Here is a 19,069-nt window from a genome sequence, read left to right as displayed (position 1 = left end):
TTCCACTCAGATATGAACTCAGCTCACTGGATGACCTTGGAGAAATTGCAGTTTCAACTTAGCCTAATATTACTCGCAGGACTTTTAGGCTGAGACACCTGACATGGGTCCAATTGGGGAGCTGTGTAGCAAGCAGTGGCACAGGATTGGCTCTCTGGTATCTTATTATGCTCAGGAGCAGGAGGATTCTGGGTTGTGATGATAGCATCCAGGCTTGAACTACCTGCAGTTTCCAGGCAGGAGTCTGAAAGGCACAGGGAAACAGTGCCTGAATCAAAGGGCTCCTGCTTTGAGCTCCTTGCGGGAAGGGCAGGGTACAAACAAAACAAAGTAAGTAACATAAAAAGTAGATTGAGGATTTGGCACAAAATTTTCTCAAAGGCTAAATATGGATGGGGGAATAGCTTATGCAGGCTGGCAGCATTCCCTATTTGGAAAGCTCTGATGCTAAATCCCCAGACTGCATTTTAAACTTAATGGAGTTTAAAGAGCATTGGTAGTGTGCAGTAGTAGGAATATATGGAAAGGAAGTACCAGTATCTATAGATTACACTATTCTAAATATGTTGTGGTAACTTGAATCTGTTATACTTGTCTGTATAATTAAATGTTCAGTTAGGAAATTTGAATGTTAAAAAGATCTAAATGAAATTAGCACAAATTCAGAAAATGAGACTATAGAGTTTTAAACCATTGATTTTATTCAATCAGTGGGACTAAAAAGTTTGTCATTTTGGTGGAATTGTGCCTAGTGCCATTAAATATTATTTTCTCTCTTGTTTCAGGAAACAGAGTCTAAATTTTTGCAAAATATGTTTATTAGTATTGTGAAGAAAATAAAAAATTCTGAAATTGCTATTGGTAAGATATTACCAGACTAATAGTTGGATTGGCATCTTCTAGGAATCCATTAAATATAAGAAATTCTGTCCCAGGGCAGAAAGACTGAATGGATTACTGGGTCCCTTCCAACAATGTGTCTATTGAAATCTGGCCTCACTCTTCCTGCAATGGGGTAGTTTTGGTAAAGATTATTGTAAAATACGGTTAGATATTTTGCTAAATAGTCCTGTACCAGCAGAGGGAGCTGTTTCTTCAAAAATGTTCTCCCATTTCTCAGTTTTTTGCAATTTTTTCTTTGGTAGGAGGCTATCCTCAGATATAATGTTGCATATGCCAAGAAATGGGACTTCACAGCCCTTACTGACTTCTGCGATAAGGTAAAAAAACCCTTATTTGATAAGTTATTACTTATTACTTCTGGGTTTTATTTTTGTTACTTTAATCTACTTTATAAATACTGTTAACTACTTTATAAATACTGTTTATAAGTGATTAACTGAACACACTCATCATTCAGTTGGCGTTCATAAAAGTAATAATTATAGTTAGAGGAATGAGAACAGACTCTGTGGCTCAATTTAGCCATCAGAGTAATCTACGGCTAAAGAAATTTAACTATGGTTTGGCATGTTCTCTAAATTGACAGACCATGGTTTGTGATTAGCCCACAAACCAGAATCAGAAACTATGGTTTGAAGTGGGTTTACGAACCATAATTTTGTCTAAGTATGAATTGGCATGATGTCTGGATTGACAAACCATAATTGCTCCATCTCCAGGGGCTGAGATGGGAATCAGTTTATGAAACGGATTGTTCGGAGAATAGAAAACAAAACCAGACAAGCTTATCTAAACCATGGTTGCCTGTTTGGATGCTAAAACCATACTTTAGCTTTTAAACTATGGTTAGCACAAACCTTGTTTGGTGTAATGTCTCAGTAGACCATATATCACATACCTCCTGTAAGATCTACACTTGAGTGGGTGGTTGGCTATATTGGACAAAACCAAAAAACAAGATGGGTTGTACCACTAGAAAAACCTTTCAATAAGTTTCTGATACCTCTCTTTAATACTAAAAAGTTGAAGGGCATGATCACCACCTATCCCCTTCTCCAATGGTATTTCCATTCTTAAAAATGCAGTTTGGTATTTGAACCAAATGTCAGACATCTACAGAAACCACATACAAGTTGCAATAAAGAATACAAGAGACTCTTAGAAGTTCAAAAACCTGGAGGATTAGGCTGAGAGTGTTAGCCTGAGACAGTATGTAATATCAGTGCTATTTAGAGAAGACAGCAGTAATAGGGAGATAAACTGAAGGGTAGAAATACATTTGTTAAAGATGGTAAAATGACTTGTGGTTTATTGGAACAGTAATTTATTTGTAAAGTCCTTAGAAATTTGGGGAGTGAAATCAGAGTAGCACATACAAATGAGTAGTGGACATTTTGGTGTAACAAACAGGCAATGTAAACCATAAGCTCTGCCAAAGAGCTCAAAAAGTATTTCCATGGCTATGACATTACTTGAAAGTTTAAGGGAGCAATCCTATGGCTGCAGGTCAGCAACTAGACGGCCATAGCATATGTTGGTTTCTGGGAACCGACCTCAGAGCCTGTGTTCCGAGGTCAATTCCCGGAAAACCGACCTTCCCCACACCCCGCCTGCGCTGCCTCACAGGAAGCTGGGAACAGCCCTGCACTCCGCGCTTGGAAGAAGAGCGCAGAGCTGCGAAAACGGGGCGTTCCGGGGCGCGGACGGCAGAAATACTGGTATGACACTTCCTATGTGTCATCTGGCAGCTGCTACCCCTGCTCCGCCTTCCCGCAGCTAGACAGTCGAAATCAGCTGTCTAGTTGCAGATACAGGGCAGTGGAAGCATGGAGGGGATGATCCCCTCCGCGCTTCTCCTGCCCTGCATTGGATAGGTGGTCACCTCCGAGGTCGGAGGCGGGCACCTAGCCCCATAGGATTGCGCCCTTAGACTAGCAGAAAATGTGGAGTGACCTATTTAGCTGTCTTATGTGGGCATGCATGCATACACACAGTCCTCCCCCAGTGACTGACAGACTGCTTTGGAATACTGTCTGCTTCTTGAAAAATTGCATTGACAGTACGAACATGTTTTTTTAGAGAGATGACCTTGTGCTTAAAAGTCAGCTATAGGGTTAAGTAATGCAAAAGCTCTGAAGTATTCCTTTAATTACCAAAGCAGCTGCTGAAAGCTTGGCAGTTCCAGAGTGTGCTAGCTACTGAATGGAAATGGAGTTTCCTTGGGGACTAAATGGAGATGATTGCCGATTAACCTGAACGCACCAGCTGGAGTGAAATGCAGATTTGGATCCCAGCGATACTGCAAGCTGACAGCTTTAACAATAGCTGATGCTTTGACTTGTTTGTCTTCTGCTCTTAAGGCAAAATGTTTGATGTAGAATTAGCTTTCACTTGCTCTGGAGTATAGTAGTTCAAAACAGAGAACTGCCTGGAAAGGAAATAGAGAGAATAACTAAGTGCCACTGCACACTTTAAAACAAATTCTGATCCTTTGTAAACTATTAGTAATAGAAACAGTACTCTTGGTGGCAGAGAGAAATAAATAGAAAAAGGATTCTAGGAAACTGTATGGCTGTGATCACACTACAAACAGTGGGATATGACCTCAAATTTCAGATTCCATAGCAGCTTCTGTTTTTTGAAAATCTGATTTTTTTTGTTTTGTTTTTAATAGCAAATCAGAGGAAATCTCTAGCTATTGTGATTGCAGACAGGACCCTCAAAACACATGCCTAGTTTGTGTGTCTGTTCATATACATAGACTTATATCCTGTACTTCAACCCTGAAGGGTTCCCAGAGCAGCTAACAACATTTTAAAACAACCGAAACAAGATAGCCAATATAATTAAAACAACAGAAACAATTAAATTAAATGTAATTAAAGCAATTAACACAACAGCAGCAGGTGTTAATATTGCATAAATCAGAGCCAGCTAGATTTTAAAAAATAGCATGTAAAAGACTTGAGCTGATAAAAATGTCCTTGGCCCTGAAAAGACATCAAAGTTGATGCTAGGCAAGTTTGTGAGTATCCAGGTAGATGGAGCTTACGGTTCACAAGTAAGAAGTTAGTTTGCATGGGGCTTCCAATTAACAGAGGGTTTACTTACTTTACATCCCTGTTCCTTTACTTGTCTGTACCTATTGTGCTTCCTAGATGTTTTAGGGCTCAAAATCTTTATTTCCCGTTATGTGTTAAATAAAAAAGTAGTTTGATTCTGCATGTCTACTTAGTATAATTATTATAAGGTAGTCATTTCTCTACATATTTGTGTATGCAAAATTCCAGTGTGTCAATCTACAAATATTGTATGCAGGTTACTAGAATATCAAGGACCAGGAAGGATTTTTCTCTGTGTTGTGTTCCCCTCCCTGCAATAAAATGGGCATAGATGGATCCAAAGTTGCACTTCTTTTCCAGAAGGTGTCTACTGTTTGTGGACAGGCTGTATGCATCTCACATTAGAATGTTGCATAAGAAAAGTGAAACTAAATCCAAATATGTTATTTGGCTTTTGCAAGTGGGAGAACTGCTATAGAACCTATCTATTACAGCATTGTGCAAACTTTTCCTCTAGCATTTAATTGTGTTTTTTAATGTATTAATTTTATTACTGTTTGGGAGCAATCCTATGGCCGCCAGTCAGCGGCTAGATGGCCATAGGATATCTGGTTTTCCAGGTACTGACCTCGGAGCCCGCGCTTGGAGGCTGGTTCCCGGAGAACTGACCTTCCCCCCCCTTCCGCGCTCCAAAGAGGAACATGGAGCGGCCAAAACGGGGCGTTCTGGGGGGCGTTCTAGGGCAGGGAAGGTGAAAATGCCAGCACGACACATCCAATGCATCGTCCGGCAGCCGCTTCCACTGCTCTGCCTTCCTGTGGCTAGACAGCCGAAATCGGCTGTCTAGCAACAAATGCAGGGCAGAAGAAGCGCGGAGGGAATGATCCCCTCCGTGCTTCTCCTGCCCTGCACTGGATAGGCGGTTGCCTCCGAGTTCGGAGGTGGCTGCCTATCCTCATAAAATTGCGCTCTTAATCAAGTTTTTATTTATCTATGATTGCAAACCACCTTGAGTGCCATTTTCTTGGTAGAAAGGTGTGGTACAATTCAAATAAATAAGGAGAATTTGTGCAAGTCTTTGCACAACAGCTCTAGCAGTTCTTTTCTTTCCACTCATTGTTCTTTGGGGTCTAGCCCAGAGTACAGTAAAGACGAGTATATTAATTGCAAATATATATTTTAAAAATCTGCTTATAGTAAACTAAGAGTAGTACCTTGGTGAAGTGGCAGATATGTTTTGGTTTTTAAAATCTACAGTGCTAATATTGTCTTCCTTTTGCTTGCTGCTGAAAGCTGGAAGTAATGGGCTGTATTTTATTACTCACTTGTGCTACGTTCCACTAAATTAAATCCCAAACACTTACTCTAATAATTTATATTCCTAATGTATCAGATCACTTAATGTGGCATTTTTCCCCAAAGGAATGTGTGATAGATTTCCAATATGTTACAGAATAAAAGTAATCAATACTAATGAGTACTTCTGGAAACCTCTAACTTTAATCAAGCATTTGGTTTTCATTCTTACAAAGATGCCAGTAATTATATAAATAAAAGGTAAATTGAGGAAATAATGCATTTTGTTTTCCAATTCACAATGCACAGCATTAAGCGAATATTGTTTGTGTTCTAAAGAGGGGTTCTTGCTTTATAGTGTTATTGCATTTTGTGAGAGTAGTGACAATTACTTTTTGTGTACAATGTCCCTTAACTGTTCCTTATGTATGTGCACAGTCCAGCTTTGATTATTCTCAGTCATAAAGAATAAATGGAAGAACCTTTGATCTGCAGGCTATTAAGATCCCAGTCCCTTTTTAATTTGGCTCTCAGAGCCAGTCTGGTAGCAACCATTAATGAGACACATAAGGATTTATTGTTGACTTGTGTCATGCCCCAGGGAAGAAGTCAAGGATAACCTTAAAAAAGCACAGGGTGAGATTATTTTAAGTTCCTTGGGAGCCACAAGGAGAAGATTAAGGTCATATACACTTCCAGATTCTGGCCATGTCCCCTTACCCAAGTGGCAAATTCTCAATGGTGCAGTTCTCCGCTCTGACCCACACACACAAATGAATGTATGATAGATTACCAATATGTTATGGTTATCAGTACTGAATTGGGGTCAGGAGCACATTTGGACAGAACATTCAAGCTCCTTAGCACTTTTTTCTGGACTCAGGATGTTTTGTATCCCTTCCTTATGATTCTTAGAAAGCAAAGCAATAGGGAGGGAAACACTTCAGCCTGATGAGATTGATCTTGTGCAGCGGCTGTTGAGAGGAATATTGGGCCTGAAGTAAAGAGAGGTCAAACCTGTGCTTAGATTATGTATGTTATTGACATTTAGATGAAAAAAGAGGCCAGAACACCTTTCATTCCTGCTTCCTATGTGTGGGAGGGACTACTCTGTCTTTCTGGAATGGATGACTTCATTTAGTCATGATCAGGTTAGAAGAGAAAAGTTGTTGTTTTTAAAAGCAGCATAATTACAAATATTCAACGTTACATGGAAATATTGAGTAAAATAAAATGTATTTCCCAGCTTTGTACTTCGTGCAAGAAGCTAAAAAAATAGTATGATGTCAAAAATCTGAAATTGCAATGCATAAAACTTATTTAGATTAATCTCTCTTAATTACAGCTGAAACATAAAACATCTGGTACAATACAGCTGGAATAATATAACCATCTGGATCAGACTATAGAAAGGGATTTCTCCAATATGTCAATAATGTCATACAATATTCATCATACAATTAACTGATCTTAAAAAGAAATCACTTTTAAGAAGTCCAGGATGTTATTAGTAACCCAGTTCGCATTTAACACTGGCACATTGTGGGTTAATTAACCCACGATTTGCCACGGCACATGCCAGGCACATTCCACAGCCATTTTGAATATTCAATTCCCAATCAGCCCAGTTGGAGGCTGAATATTCAAAAAGGCTGTGGAACATGCCTGACATGCATCACAGCAAATTGTGGATTAATTAACCTACGATTTGCCATTGTTACATGCGAACAGCCCCACCATCTTGTGTAGCTCAGCCTTTTCCATGATATAGCAGCTGATAGCCATTCTGGTAGAATTTGTGTTTGCAGCCAAAATGCGAAACTCTACTTAAATAGCAGAAATGCATACTTTCTTGATATGCCTATATGATTGTTATGTCTCCTAAATATAAACAGACTGCATCCGGTTTTATTTGCTGATACACACTTGAAAGGGATAATATGAATGATCCCGCTTGCATATCACTGTGGGAACCAGCCTTTATTTTCCTACATGTGCTCATCAGGGCATCTGTTTCCCCTTACCATCTGCATGGGTGTTGTTAGATATTTAGATCAGACAAATGACTCTATTCATTTAACAAATGCCAGGACACTCACAAAGCACTTCCTTTAGTATTCATGTGCTTTTTAATGTAGTCAGTTCTGCATAGATACTAAATTGAACTTGACTGTTTGAGTATGGTAAATTAATGAAGACTCTTTGCTAACTTTGGGCTTCTGTTGAGGCAAGCAAGCATGGCATTTTCCAAAGACATGAAAAAAGAATATTGTAGTTTAATAAAATCCAAGCAAACACACACACCAGTTGTGGAACTGGCTGCCATTTCTTTCAGTCTCATTATGCAATGTTATATTTGCAACAAGGGGTATCTTGCCACAAACATTGTTGACGCACACATGTACACATCTAAATAGAGATAACTGCTTTTGGCAGTGAAGTGGTACAAGTTTAATGTCTCCAATACATTACTAGTATTCCCCAAACTGCAGATCAGTGAAAGGTTCTTGGTACACAGTCATGATGTGAATGCTAAGGACAAAGGCCATGTTCGCATGTAGCAATCAGCCAGAATTCCAGAGAATCTTGGCTTTTCATTAACGAGCAGCAAGCTTGTGCACCCTGCCTGATTGCTCCCTCCTGACTCCTCCTACCAGCAAGAGCTGCAGACAAAGCAAGAACATGCTAGGAAGCAAAAGCTTAGTGATAGGCTGGTTCACATGACACGTCAGCCTTTCTTGGGTTATTTAATGCCTGATGAGCCATGGCATATGCTGCCCACCATTTTGAATATGCAACTCCTGTTTGCGGGGTTGCAGTGTCAACTGAACCCAGCCATCGGGTTATGCGAGGGTTGTTTAACCCTCACATAACCCTAGGCTTGTTCACATGACATGACAACCCACAATTTGGGGTTGCATATTCAAATCGCACCCGGTGTGCACCACTGATCACTGTGGCTTAACTAACCCACAGTGAGGTCTGGTGTGTCATGTGAACCAGGTCATTGTGTCTGAACTGGGACTCTTGGTTTGTCACCCCTCTAATCTGAACCTAGATTTGAAGTTGGCTTCAGATTCCTAGCTTGTTTGGAAGTGATAAGCCATGAGTTGGGTTCGAACATAACACTAAATTTTTCCTTGCTGGTGAGTTTCTGGTTTGTTTAGCTGTCCTTGCTGGTGGGAGGAGCAAAGTGGGAGTGATCAGGCAATGTGTGCTAGCATGCTGCTCTTGAGAAATAAGCCAGGATTCTCTGGAGTTTGGGTTTATCATAACATTAAAACATGGCCATGGAAGCAGCTGCTTGGGGACAGAAACCAAATTTAAATATTACATTTGAAAGCCTTTAAGAAAGGACTGTATTTTAACAAGTATTTTAAAAGGCACATTTAGATATCATGAGTAAGGTTAGTCGAGTAACAACAATGTACACAGTGCTGTATATAAATAACATCATATATCAATAACATGGCTCTTATGAGCAGCTTGACCATAGCCAATAGGTTGGATCCAGATTAACGACTGGCACAAGTGGGTTTCTTTGCTGTCTCCCTCCCATGGCAGCCCCTCCAGCCCCTTGAAGATGTAGCCTCCAGCTACATAAAGGGTTGGGGATAGGCTGTGGTGTGGGTGGCTGAGGGGGAAGGAGGGATCCCTGAATATCAGGCAAAGGCACCTTTTCTTTGTAGCATTTGGGGGGTGGGGGGCTGAAAGCGCAAGGAAGTACATTTCCACCTGCCCTGTTGCACACGTCTAGATGGAGATCCAATCAAACATATTTGTATGCTGTATCAGAATTGCAACTAGCATAGATGATTGAGATGTAACTCTTCTATTGCTGGAGGATAGAACAGTCTGTGAGGATTTTCTTTCTGAAGGCCCCTTAATACTTCTAGTATAAGCCACAGAGTTCACCTTTCTCACTACCTTACCCTCACGGACTTGTTAATAATGAGGATTTGTTTTATTTTGGTTTCTCATACTTAGAGACCGTAATGTAAATCAAGGGGGTTCAGTAAACCTTGCTATTCCTTGATTGTACTGCTTGTTTTTGTATGTTGTCATAGTTATTTTCAAATGCAGTGTCTTGTTAGTTTTGTATTATGTAAATTATCTTGTATTTGATATACCAGTCAACTCTTTTACTCAGTCCCACAGACTAATGTGTTATGTCCAGCCTAGCTTTGAAGTACAACTTAGGGCTCATTTCTGCTACTAATTACGATGTCTGTCACTTACTGTGGACTGCTCTGTGAAAGAGATTCTTGCTGGATTGAGAAGGACAACAGTGGCAAGAACCACCTGATACTTTAAATGGTGCAACATTGGGCTGGTTAAATACTTGTTCTGCCCCAATCTCCTTCCTTCCCACACATAATGAAACTGGGAGCAGGTTTTCAACTTGCATGCTACCTTACTGTTTGTAAAACCCCGTATTTATTTGAACATTAAATCTCCCCAGCCTTGTGATATAGAATTGCGAAGGGAGCATGTGACTCCAGAGTTCAAGTCTTACCTTAGAAATGAACCTGTCAGGTGTCCTTAAGCAAACCAATATTTCTTCAGCACCTGGTCTGCAGTGCTGGGTTGATTATACTGGCCAGCTTCACATGACTATTTGTATTAATTTATTACATTTCTTTGTCACCCAATAGCCAAAGCTCTCTGGGAGGTTCATAACAGTTAAACCCATAAAATACGACAACATAATAAAACATAATATCAAACTGTTATAAGTTTAAAACTACAGTATAAAACCAAAGTAAAAACCAGCAGCAGTGTAAAGATCTAAAAATACAATAACAGGTTTAAAAACAACAAAAACCCGAAGGACTAAAATGCCTGGGAGAATAAAAGTTCTTCACCTGGCACTGAAAAGACCACAATGTAGGCACCAGGTGAGTGTCTCCAGGAGGGCATTCCACAGCCAGGGTGCCACAACTGAAAAGGTTGTCTGTTGGTAGCCACCTGCCTCATTTCATTTGGCAGGGGCACCCAGAGGAGGACTATTGTAAGGAATTTTGGGATAATGTATGTGAAGTGTTGTGAACACTTGAAATGCACTACTCAAATACTAAGTATTACATATCAAATTTGAAAGCATTTAATAAATTACTGTATTTTAACAAGCATTTTAAAAGGAGCGTTTAGATAACATGAGTAAAGGATTCAGTTGGCAAGTAAATCTGCTTGGATTTTGGCAAATTCAATCTAAAGTGCACTATTGGTGTTTGCCCATATAATAGAAATCATGTCCATTTTGGGGGGAAAAGACTGATTAAGATTATTTTAGAAGTGCTTAAGTAGTTAAAATAACCCAATTTTAGTATCTCTTTTGGAACACGCAGGACTTGGGTTTCAGGAGCTGGCTAAGGAATTTCATGGTCCTTTTCAAAGCAATACAACAACTAAAAGACCTTTGTTTTAGTTCTGTTTTTTGTCCAGCACATTGAATGCAGCCTATATCTATCTAGATGAACTAGCCTTATAACATGCAGATAATTTTTTGAGGGGCGTTGTTAATATATGCATGCCACTAAGCAGGGTAAACTAATTTTCACTTGAAATGACTTCGGTCCATATAAAACGCTTGCATGTATTCTTTTAAAAAGTCTGACAGAAGAGGGAGCCCTTCCATTGCAGAGAAAACTCTCTTCCATTCCAGCGGACCTGAATACTGATGATGATTCTTAATTTCAGATACGTGTTTAAATGGGAAAATGTTCAAATGTTACTTTCGTATTGTTTCAGTGGGGATTGCATAGTGCATGGAGTAGAGCAAGTTATTCAAATCAATGAACTGTTTACTTGGGAATGCTTTTAGGTAATAACCTATACAAACAGTTCATATAGTAATGATTGGTCTACTATCAATGGGCAAAAGCCAGTGTTACTGGCCCATTAAATGGAACTCCCCCCCCCCCACCCCCCAGCAGTCCCCTGCTTGGGAGGATCCTCCAGTCTTCCAGAGCAGCTTTTCAGGGGTGCAGGGGGAAGAGGAATTTGTCTCTTCCCCATTGTAGTGATGGAAGCTGTTCTTTCAGCGGGAGGCACTAATTGGATATAACCCTTTATTTTTAGATTTGTATTTAGAGTAAAAAATATACCCTGCCTTTATAATACGCATGTATTACACAAGATAGCTTACATCAATTAAAATCACAATATAAAAATATAACAACAATATTAAAATGATAGTATAAAATCATTAATTGTTTGGTTTAGTTTTGGTTTTTGAGGTGAAGGGGAAGCTGGGAGCCGTCTTGGTGTATGTGGGGGCTAATTTTGTGTTGCTATCCTGAACCAAACTGAAATGGGAAATTCCAGGTTGTTTAATGATGCCTTCTTGTTAGTGTGGTCAACTGATTTTTTAAAAATCTATTAAATGTTTGGCTTTTAACTGATAAATTCAATAATTAGTTAATTTAGATGTTCAAAAGTTCCTGGTGAAACGGGACAGATACTCCCAATGTAACAGAGCTTACAATGTAAGCTAGAACAAAGGAAGGTATGAACATGAGCATATACAATAGCCTTCCCCAACCTAGTGCCCTCCAGATGTTTTGGGTTATAACTCCCAGGATTCCTGACCATTGGCCATGCTGGCTGGGGCTGATGGGAGTTGAAATCCAAAACATCTGGAAAGCACTAGGTTGGGGAAGACTGACATACAAGTATGAGCTGAAGCCCCTTGGCAGAAAATTCTATGTGGATAAAATGCACATGAAGCTGCTGGGAATGGACATCAGGAGATCTGAAGCAAAGTGTCATCAGTACGCTGATGACACTCAGCTCTGTTTCTCTGTAATATCTGAATTAGGAGAAGCTGTGGACATTCTAAACCGGTGCCTAGATGCAGTTATGGACTAGATGCAGGTTAATATACTGAAGCTGAATCTTGACAAGAAAGAGACCCTATGGGTGGGTGGTTCCCATGCCCAGGAATTGAGCTGTTCATGTGTTCTGGGTGGGGTTGCACGCCCTCTGAAGGAATGGGTACATAGTCTGGGGATGCTTCTGGATCCATCTTTCTCACTAGAGGTGCAGGTAAGCTCAGTGGCTTAGAGCATCCATTATGAGCTTTGGCTGGTACTCCAAGTATGTCCCTTCCTGGCGAGGGATAGCCTAGCCACTGTGATCCATGCACTGATAACCTCATGGTTAAACTACTGTAACATGCTCTGCACGGGCTGCCCTTGTGCTTGGTTTGGAAGCTGCAGCTAGTGGAGAACACAGCAGCTAATATGCTCAGTGGAGCACCTAGATATATGCATATTATACCTGTGTTAAAAGTACTGCACTAGCTGCTTACTAGCTACCAAGCCATGTTCAAGGTTTTGTTGCTGACCTACAAAGCCCTAAATAACTTAGGACCATGATACCTAGCTTACTGTCTTCCTGTATGCATACCCAGCCGACCCTTAAGATCTTCTGAGGTGGCTGTACTGGTTGTTCTGCAGCCAGTGGAATGTCACGAAGTAGCGGTATGTAAGTGGGTGTTCTCAGTGGTGGCACCTGCCCTTTGGAATACTCTCCCACTTGTGATTCAAGAGGCAGAAACAGTGGCAATTTTTTAGTGCCTCTTGAAAACACACCATATTCACACAGGCCCTAAATAACTTATCAATGAGACTCTGATCAATGAGACTCTGTTACTACCTGTTTTATTGTTATGGTGATGTACCTGTCCTCAGGATCGTAACTGGAGTGAGGCTGGGAGAGGTTCTCAGACTTTTTCATACTTTCTCACTATGGGAGAAGGTGATAACTAAACCAGTAGGTCCTGCATTTACAGCAGGGGTGAGAAACCTGTGACTCTCCAGATGTTGTTGAACATATTGAGGGCTAGAGGTTGCCCATCCCTGATTAACAGGATCCCTGATCCTGTGGGACAGAACATTGCTAGAAAAGTTTAGTCACCTCCCAGTTTAGTCATTACCTTCTCTCCACGGTGAGAAGTAGGAGGCAGAGGTGCTAGTCAGGGAACAAGGAACAGGGAAAAGTGAGGTGTCTGGAATAAGTTGCTGACCCAGGTTCAAATATTCACTAATTGCAGTGGTTTCTTTTCCTTTACATTTATGATTTCTAGACCAGCTACAAAACAATGAACTGTATTTAAAATAAGACACAGGCCCCATTCTCAGGCTCACAATCTCTATATCAGGTGGTGTGCCAAGAAGGAGATAAAACCCATATATGATTTTAACCAAGTGTTTGCTTCGATTAATAAAACCACAGAAAATGGAAACGCTAATATACAAGCATTTTGTACTGATGACTGGTTTTTTGATGAACCATTTTTATAATTATCTGGACAGTACTAAAAGAAATAAGTTGTATTGAGAGAGGTCAGTACTATAAATGCAGGCTTTAAAGCTTGGAACAAAATGACCCAAGGCACAAGAATGTTATCCACTTGCTCCATGCTGCATTTCATTTTAGTTTGTATGCTTCAAAAATACAAGGTCATATATTTATAGAATCCAATATTTTTTAAAAAATAGACTTTCAGATGTAGAATGGAGATTTTTTTCCTGTCCAAAAAAGCTGAAACATTCCCTTTTATTGAACAAATTGGAAACTTCTTTAAACCCCTGAATATAAAGACAGTTGCTTTGTGAATGCTATATATTTCAGATATGAGATAAGCATTTTGAAAATGCATTAATACTGCAGAAAGTGAAGAATGCACTCAAATATGATATTTCAGGTTTCTCAGGTTTGGTGCACTTGATCTTAAATTGATATAAATAGGTTCATGTTAACACAAGTCCAGATTAGTCAATTATTTGCAACTTGGGGCCAAACTAGAGATGATATTAAATGTGTCTCTGCATTTAACATGCAGGTTTTTGCAAAGGCAAATAGCATCAGCTGGTGCGGGGCTGATAATTATCAAGGTTGCAGCAGGCAGGGAGGATAAATTTAACCCTTTCCTCCCCTGCTCCTGAGGAAACTCTCCTCTGAAGGTGGTATTTGTATTGGGAGGTAAATGGTAAATCCCCCTCCATGTCTGTTGTAAATAATTATTAGCCTTTACAGCTGATGCTGTTTGCATGTTGAATGCAAAATGCATTCAAGGTCAGGTCTAGTTTGGCCCTTAGTAGCACCCTCTTGCTGCTCTTTTCTTTTTCTCTTACTTGAACTTTGCTGATGAGTTAGGAATATGCTAACTTGATAAATCAGCTTTGTCTTCACTGAAATTCTGATGCTGCTTTTATTGACACGTGTTCTCTTTTTCCTTCTGTTTGTTTACTTGTCTGAGAAGCTGTATCTGAAATTATATTCAGATGATACTAATTTGGGTGATTGGCTGTTCTGTTTTACTGCTTACATTTGCTGGTTTCTTCATCCCACCTTTGGTACTCTCTAGTCAACACAATTAAGAGGAGCATGCAACTAATAGGGACATGTGGGACCATCAGTACATATGGCTAGTGTCAGTCCATATGGCTATAGTGTCAGGAAGGGATAGAGGGCAGGGAGAAAACTACCTGCCTTTTCAAAGGAAAGGGGAAACTACAGCACAGAGTTGGGAGCAGGGGAAGAGCTTACACGAAGAATTAAACTGACTAGAGGACATTTGCCATGCTTGCCATTTGAAATTGCAGACTGGGTTGTCCATTTGGACAGATATACTAAGAAGCACCTTAGCCTAGCAAAGAACAGTGTAGGGGAAATGAGCATTTCTTTCATGCATCACTTGTTCCCTTCACCTGCACCCCAAAAATAGAAGTAGAGGATGAGGCATGGACAATGCCAGTTGTACCTGAGACATACCCTGGGAATGAAAGCTGGCAGTCTAAGTTCCCACAGAATTTAGATTAATTAATTCACATATCAATGAGGAGGATGGTGGGCCGCAACAGTTTTCACCAGTCTTTCTTTGTTTTGAGGTAGATGCCTGGTTTGCATGGAAAGGAGGAGAAACCACCATTGTTGCTGACTTCTAGGCTTCAAACAAAGACTGATAACAGGAACCAGAAGGTCTGAACATATAAGACCAATTCTGACCCACTTGCACTGGCTGCTTATATACTTCCGAGCCCAACTCAAAGTGCTGGTTTTGACCTATAAAGCCCTACACGGCTCAGGACCACAGTACCTGACAGAATGCCTCTCCCAGCATGAACCGACCCATACACTATGCTCTGCATCTAAGGCCCTCCTCCAGGAGCCTCCTCCGAGGGAGGCTCAGAGGGCAGCAACAAGGGAGAGGGCCTTTTCGGTGGTGGCTCCCCATTTATGGAATAATCTCCCTGATGAGGCCCGCCTGGCGCCAGCATTGTCATCTTTTCGATGCCAGGTTAAAACTGCCATCTTCTCTCAGGCATTTGGCAGCATATAATGAGACTCTTGATTGTCCCTGGCTGATTGTTTTAAATTGGTTTAGATATACGTTGTGTGTGTGTTATGTATGTCATTATGTGAATGGTTTTTATATTTCATCTAAGATATTCTAATGGTTTTTAATTTTGTGAACCACCCAGAGAGCTTTGGCTATGGGGCAGTGTAGAAATATAATACATGAAATGAAACAAAACTCCTGCTATATCATGGTTCACCACAACCCTTCATACAGACCATTCTGTGGTAAGCCGATATGGCAGGAGTTTTGTCATTCAGGGAACTTAGACAGAGTTTGGGGAGCTTATTGGAATAACTGTAAATAGTGGAAGGAGCTGGTGAGAGATCGCATATTTTGTTTGAAAATAGAAATTTGTTTTAAAATCCCATAAAATGAGGAAAATAAGTTCTCATTACTCATTCTCATAAAGCATTTGAACTTTATTTAAAATTATGGAAATCATTAAAATGAAGCATTACTTGTCAAGTAGGATACACCTGAGAGATCATTGCAGTCTTGGATTGGCAGGAAACATATTTTAGCTTTCAGAAAAAATTAAAGGAAGCCAAATTAACCTCTGTCTTTGTAAGCTGTCTCCTCCTTTCTTTTCTAAGTGTCAGTTTGTGGTTTTGATAAATGTCAAATGTTCCTTTTCCCTCTTCTCAAATAAGGTTCTTCTCTGCATAATCCAGTGTGGTTTTTCCCTACTTCCTCCAAAGATTACCTTATTCTTTCTTTTTGTTTTTGTTTTTTTTCTAATCGGGAAACCATTCTAAGATAGTGAATATACTTGAAAGCTATACATTTTCTTCCTGGTGGATTCACTTCATATAGTAACTGAATAAGGGAATGGGCACAGTTTACAGTTCTCCTCCCATACCCATCTTCCCTTGTAATGCTGGTAATTCATTTTAACAGCATGTAAGAATAGAAAACTAATGTGTGAATACTTCTTACCTTGAGCTTGCTACCGCATTCCTTCAGTGCTTAGAGGTTGCATTCGGGCTGTGTTGGTAGTCGCAAACATTTTCTTACCTTGTAGTTTTAGACATTGGAACTAACATTAATATGTGTGAACTAGTGGCTCAGACGGTTTCGATTACTATGATTAAGGTCATGCAAGCTGCCTTCATCTGAGTGACTTCAGTTCCCTCCTCCACCTGCAGTCCCCTGCCCCATATCCAAAGCCTTTCCTGAGGGTCCCGGAGCAGCTTGAGCTGCAGTGGGGAGGTGGAGGCAGGGAATTCCCCTTGCACAAGCATTGTTGCCCTCGTACTGCATTGGATACAACCCAGTGACACTGCATTAAGGCTTCTTGTTCTCTCCTGGAATCACCATAGGGATGTGAAATCCTAATGGTGCTTGATTTGGAGTAAGTCTGCTTGCTCAGCTTGCACTTCCTGTCCAGACTCAGCAGATGACTCCAAGCAGAAGCATTCTTTACTTGGTGGCCCATGCTTGACCACAGAAACCATGTCTGTAATTGGCCATTTGCCTGATTGGCTGTGGTAAGCAAGATCCTCCAAAAAAACCAGGTAAAGTTGCCACAGGAAATCTTTTTTTTTCAAATTCTCTCCACCCTGCTCCTTTTAGGTTGTCAATCAGGAAAATGGCTATTTACAAGCCTGGTCTAGGGCAGCCTTCCCCAACCTGGTGCCCTCCAGATGTTTTGGACTTCAGTTCCCATGAGCCCCAGCCAGCATGGCCAATGGCCAAGAATGCTGGGAGTTACAGTGCAAGACATCTGGAGGGCACCAGGTTGGGGAAGGCTAGTCTAGGGATTAGCAGGGCAGGCAAGGGCCATTGAGTAAAGAATGTGCCAGCTGGTGCAACCTACTGAGATTAGGAAAGGCAGTGCCAGCCGAGAGAGTTTTATACCCTATATCAAGCACTGTTAAGATTTTAAATTACTAAAATGATTCCAGAAGAGTTCAGGGAAGCTAAATGCAGTGAATTTTCACTACATTCAGGTTCCTTTTTCTCTTCTGGAATCTACTGCCAAAGGTTCTAAATATAAAGGAAATCTGGCTGATGCAGAAATAAATATATGGTTTAATTTGAAAGAGACACTATGCTGTGGAACATACCACCTTCTTGTGGAGTAGGGTGGGAACCTGTGGTCAGTTCTCAGATTGAGTGATAACCTGCAACTCAGTTTAAATTCAGTGTTTTTTTAAGACTCTGGAATTGTTTTCAGTATTCATTTAAAACAGAAGGAAAAACTGCCTTCCATTAAAGAAGGCTGTGACAGTAAATGGTAGAATGTAAAAACAATTCTAAATCAGGAGTTTGTTTATAAAAACAGAACAAATAGTTTGCTGCAAACAAAACCTATTTTATTCTTATGTGCAGGAAGTGTGTTTGTGGGTGGGTGGGGAATTGCATTAGATCTGAGGGAGGCATTAATTTTGCTAAGGGGAATGAGGTTTGGTCAGCAAGCATCCTTTGGTTTAAGATGGGGAGGGCAGAATAGAAAGTGGAGCTATTTTACAGGCATGTAAAATTCTTTGGAACTTGATTATCCTGTTGTCTTTATGTGATTGATAGAGTGATCCAGTAGTGTATCATGTAGTTTGTTCGGTCTGTCAGGATTAAATTTAAAAACTTTCACCAGTATCATTCTGTCCCATGCTATTCTCACTGGCTTCTCCCATGTGTAGTTAGATGTGCATGGTGTTCACAGTTTGAAGGAGCAATACCACACGCACAACGAGCCACGATGCCCATGGGTGCCAGATTGCATATCCAACCCCTGCTCAGGGGTTGTCATGTCATGTGAACCCGGCTAGTGTGAGTTATGCAAGGATTAAACAACCTTCACATAACCCGTGCTTGCTGGGTTTGCATGACATGGCAACCCCTGAGCAGGGACTGCATATTCAAAATGGCAGCACACACGCACACCCTACATGCCTGAGCTTCACTGTGGGTTAAATAACCTATGCTGGGCTGTCAGATTATGCAAACATGAAGACATTACTTATGGTAGCTCTCAACAATCCTCTTTTGACTGCAGTATGAATGTCTATTTTATGAAACTGTAAGCCAAATTTGCTTGGCCTTGTGCTGTCACCTCTCTGCTAAGTTCCTTGTATCCTCCAGGCAGCCCAGTCCGCAAGAGTAATCTGCCTGTGCAAACACCTGTTAAAATGAGTGGGACTCTTGCTGATACAGGTCTTTGGGAATCAGAGCTGAAACTCAGTTTCATATAAGCAATCACTCATATGCTGGCCTTGAGAAAATTCACCCAAGTAATTTCTTTGGTGAGTGGCACACAGCATTGTGTAAACAAGGTATGTTTCTTGAGAAATAAATTTGCTTTAAAAATGAGAGTTTTAAAAAATGGGATCTGTCGGTATGCTGTCATCTTTTAGGTGGCAAGATAGATATAGTCTAGGTTTTATACCATCATACAACTTTTTCCAAGTGGAGTTATTCAGAAGATGAGGCAACCAGTACA

At 40.5% G+C, this 19,069-nt stretch overlaps 1 protein-coding gene across 4 annotated transcripts in view; it reads left to right on the top strand.

Annotated features, from left to right (window-relative positions):
• PARG (poly(ADP-ribose) glycohydrolase) overlaps window positions 1-19,069 on the top strand; it is a 115,480-nt gene that overhangs the window by 31,558 nt on the left and 64,853 nt on the right. For all 4 annotated transcript variants that reach the window (XR_014789332.1, XM_084845298.1, XM_084845299.1 and 1 more), the window contains exon 7: window positions 1,146-1,220. Coding sequence is in view for 3 of the 4 variants with exons in the window: in XM_084845298.1 (XP_084701424.1) it covers window positions 1,146-1,220 (75 nt within the window). In the remaining variant the exon portion in view is untranslated. The remainder of the gene's footprint in view (window positions 1-1,145; window positions 1,221-19,069) is intronic.

The sequence above is a fragment of the Heloderma suspectum genome, chromosome 3, assembly GCF_057233095.1.
Source record: "Heloderma suspectum isolate Gila_16-S chromosome 3, 16-S_ref, whole genome shotgun sequence".
NCBI lineage: Eukaryota > Metazoa > Chordata > Lepidosauria > Squamata > Helodermatidae > Heloderma > Heloderma suspectum.
This window is presented reverse-complemented; position numbering and strand designations above follow the sequence as displayed.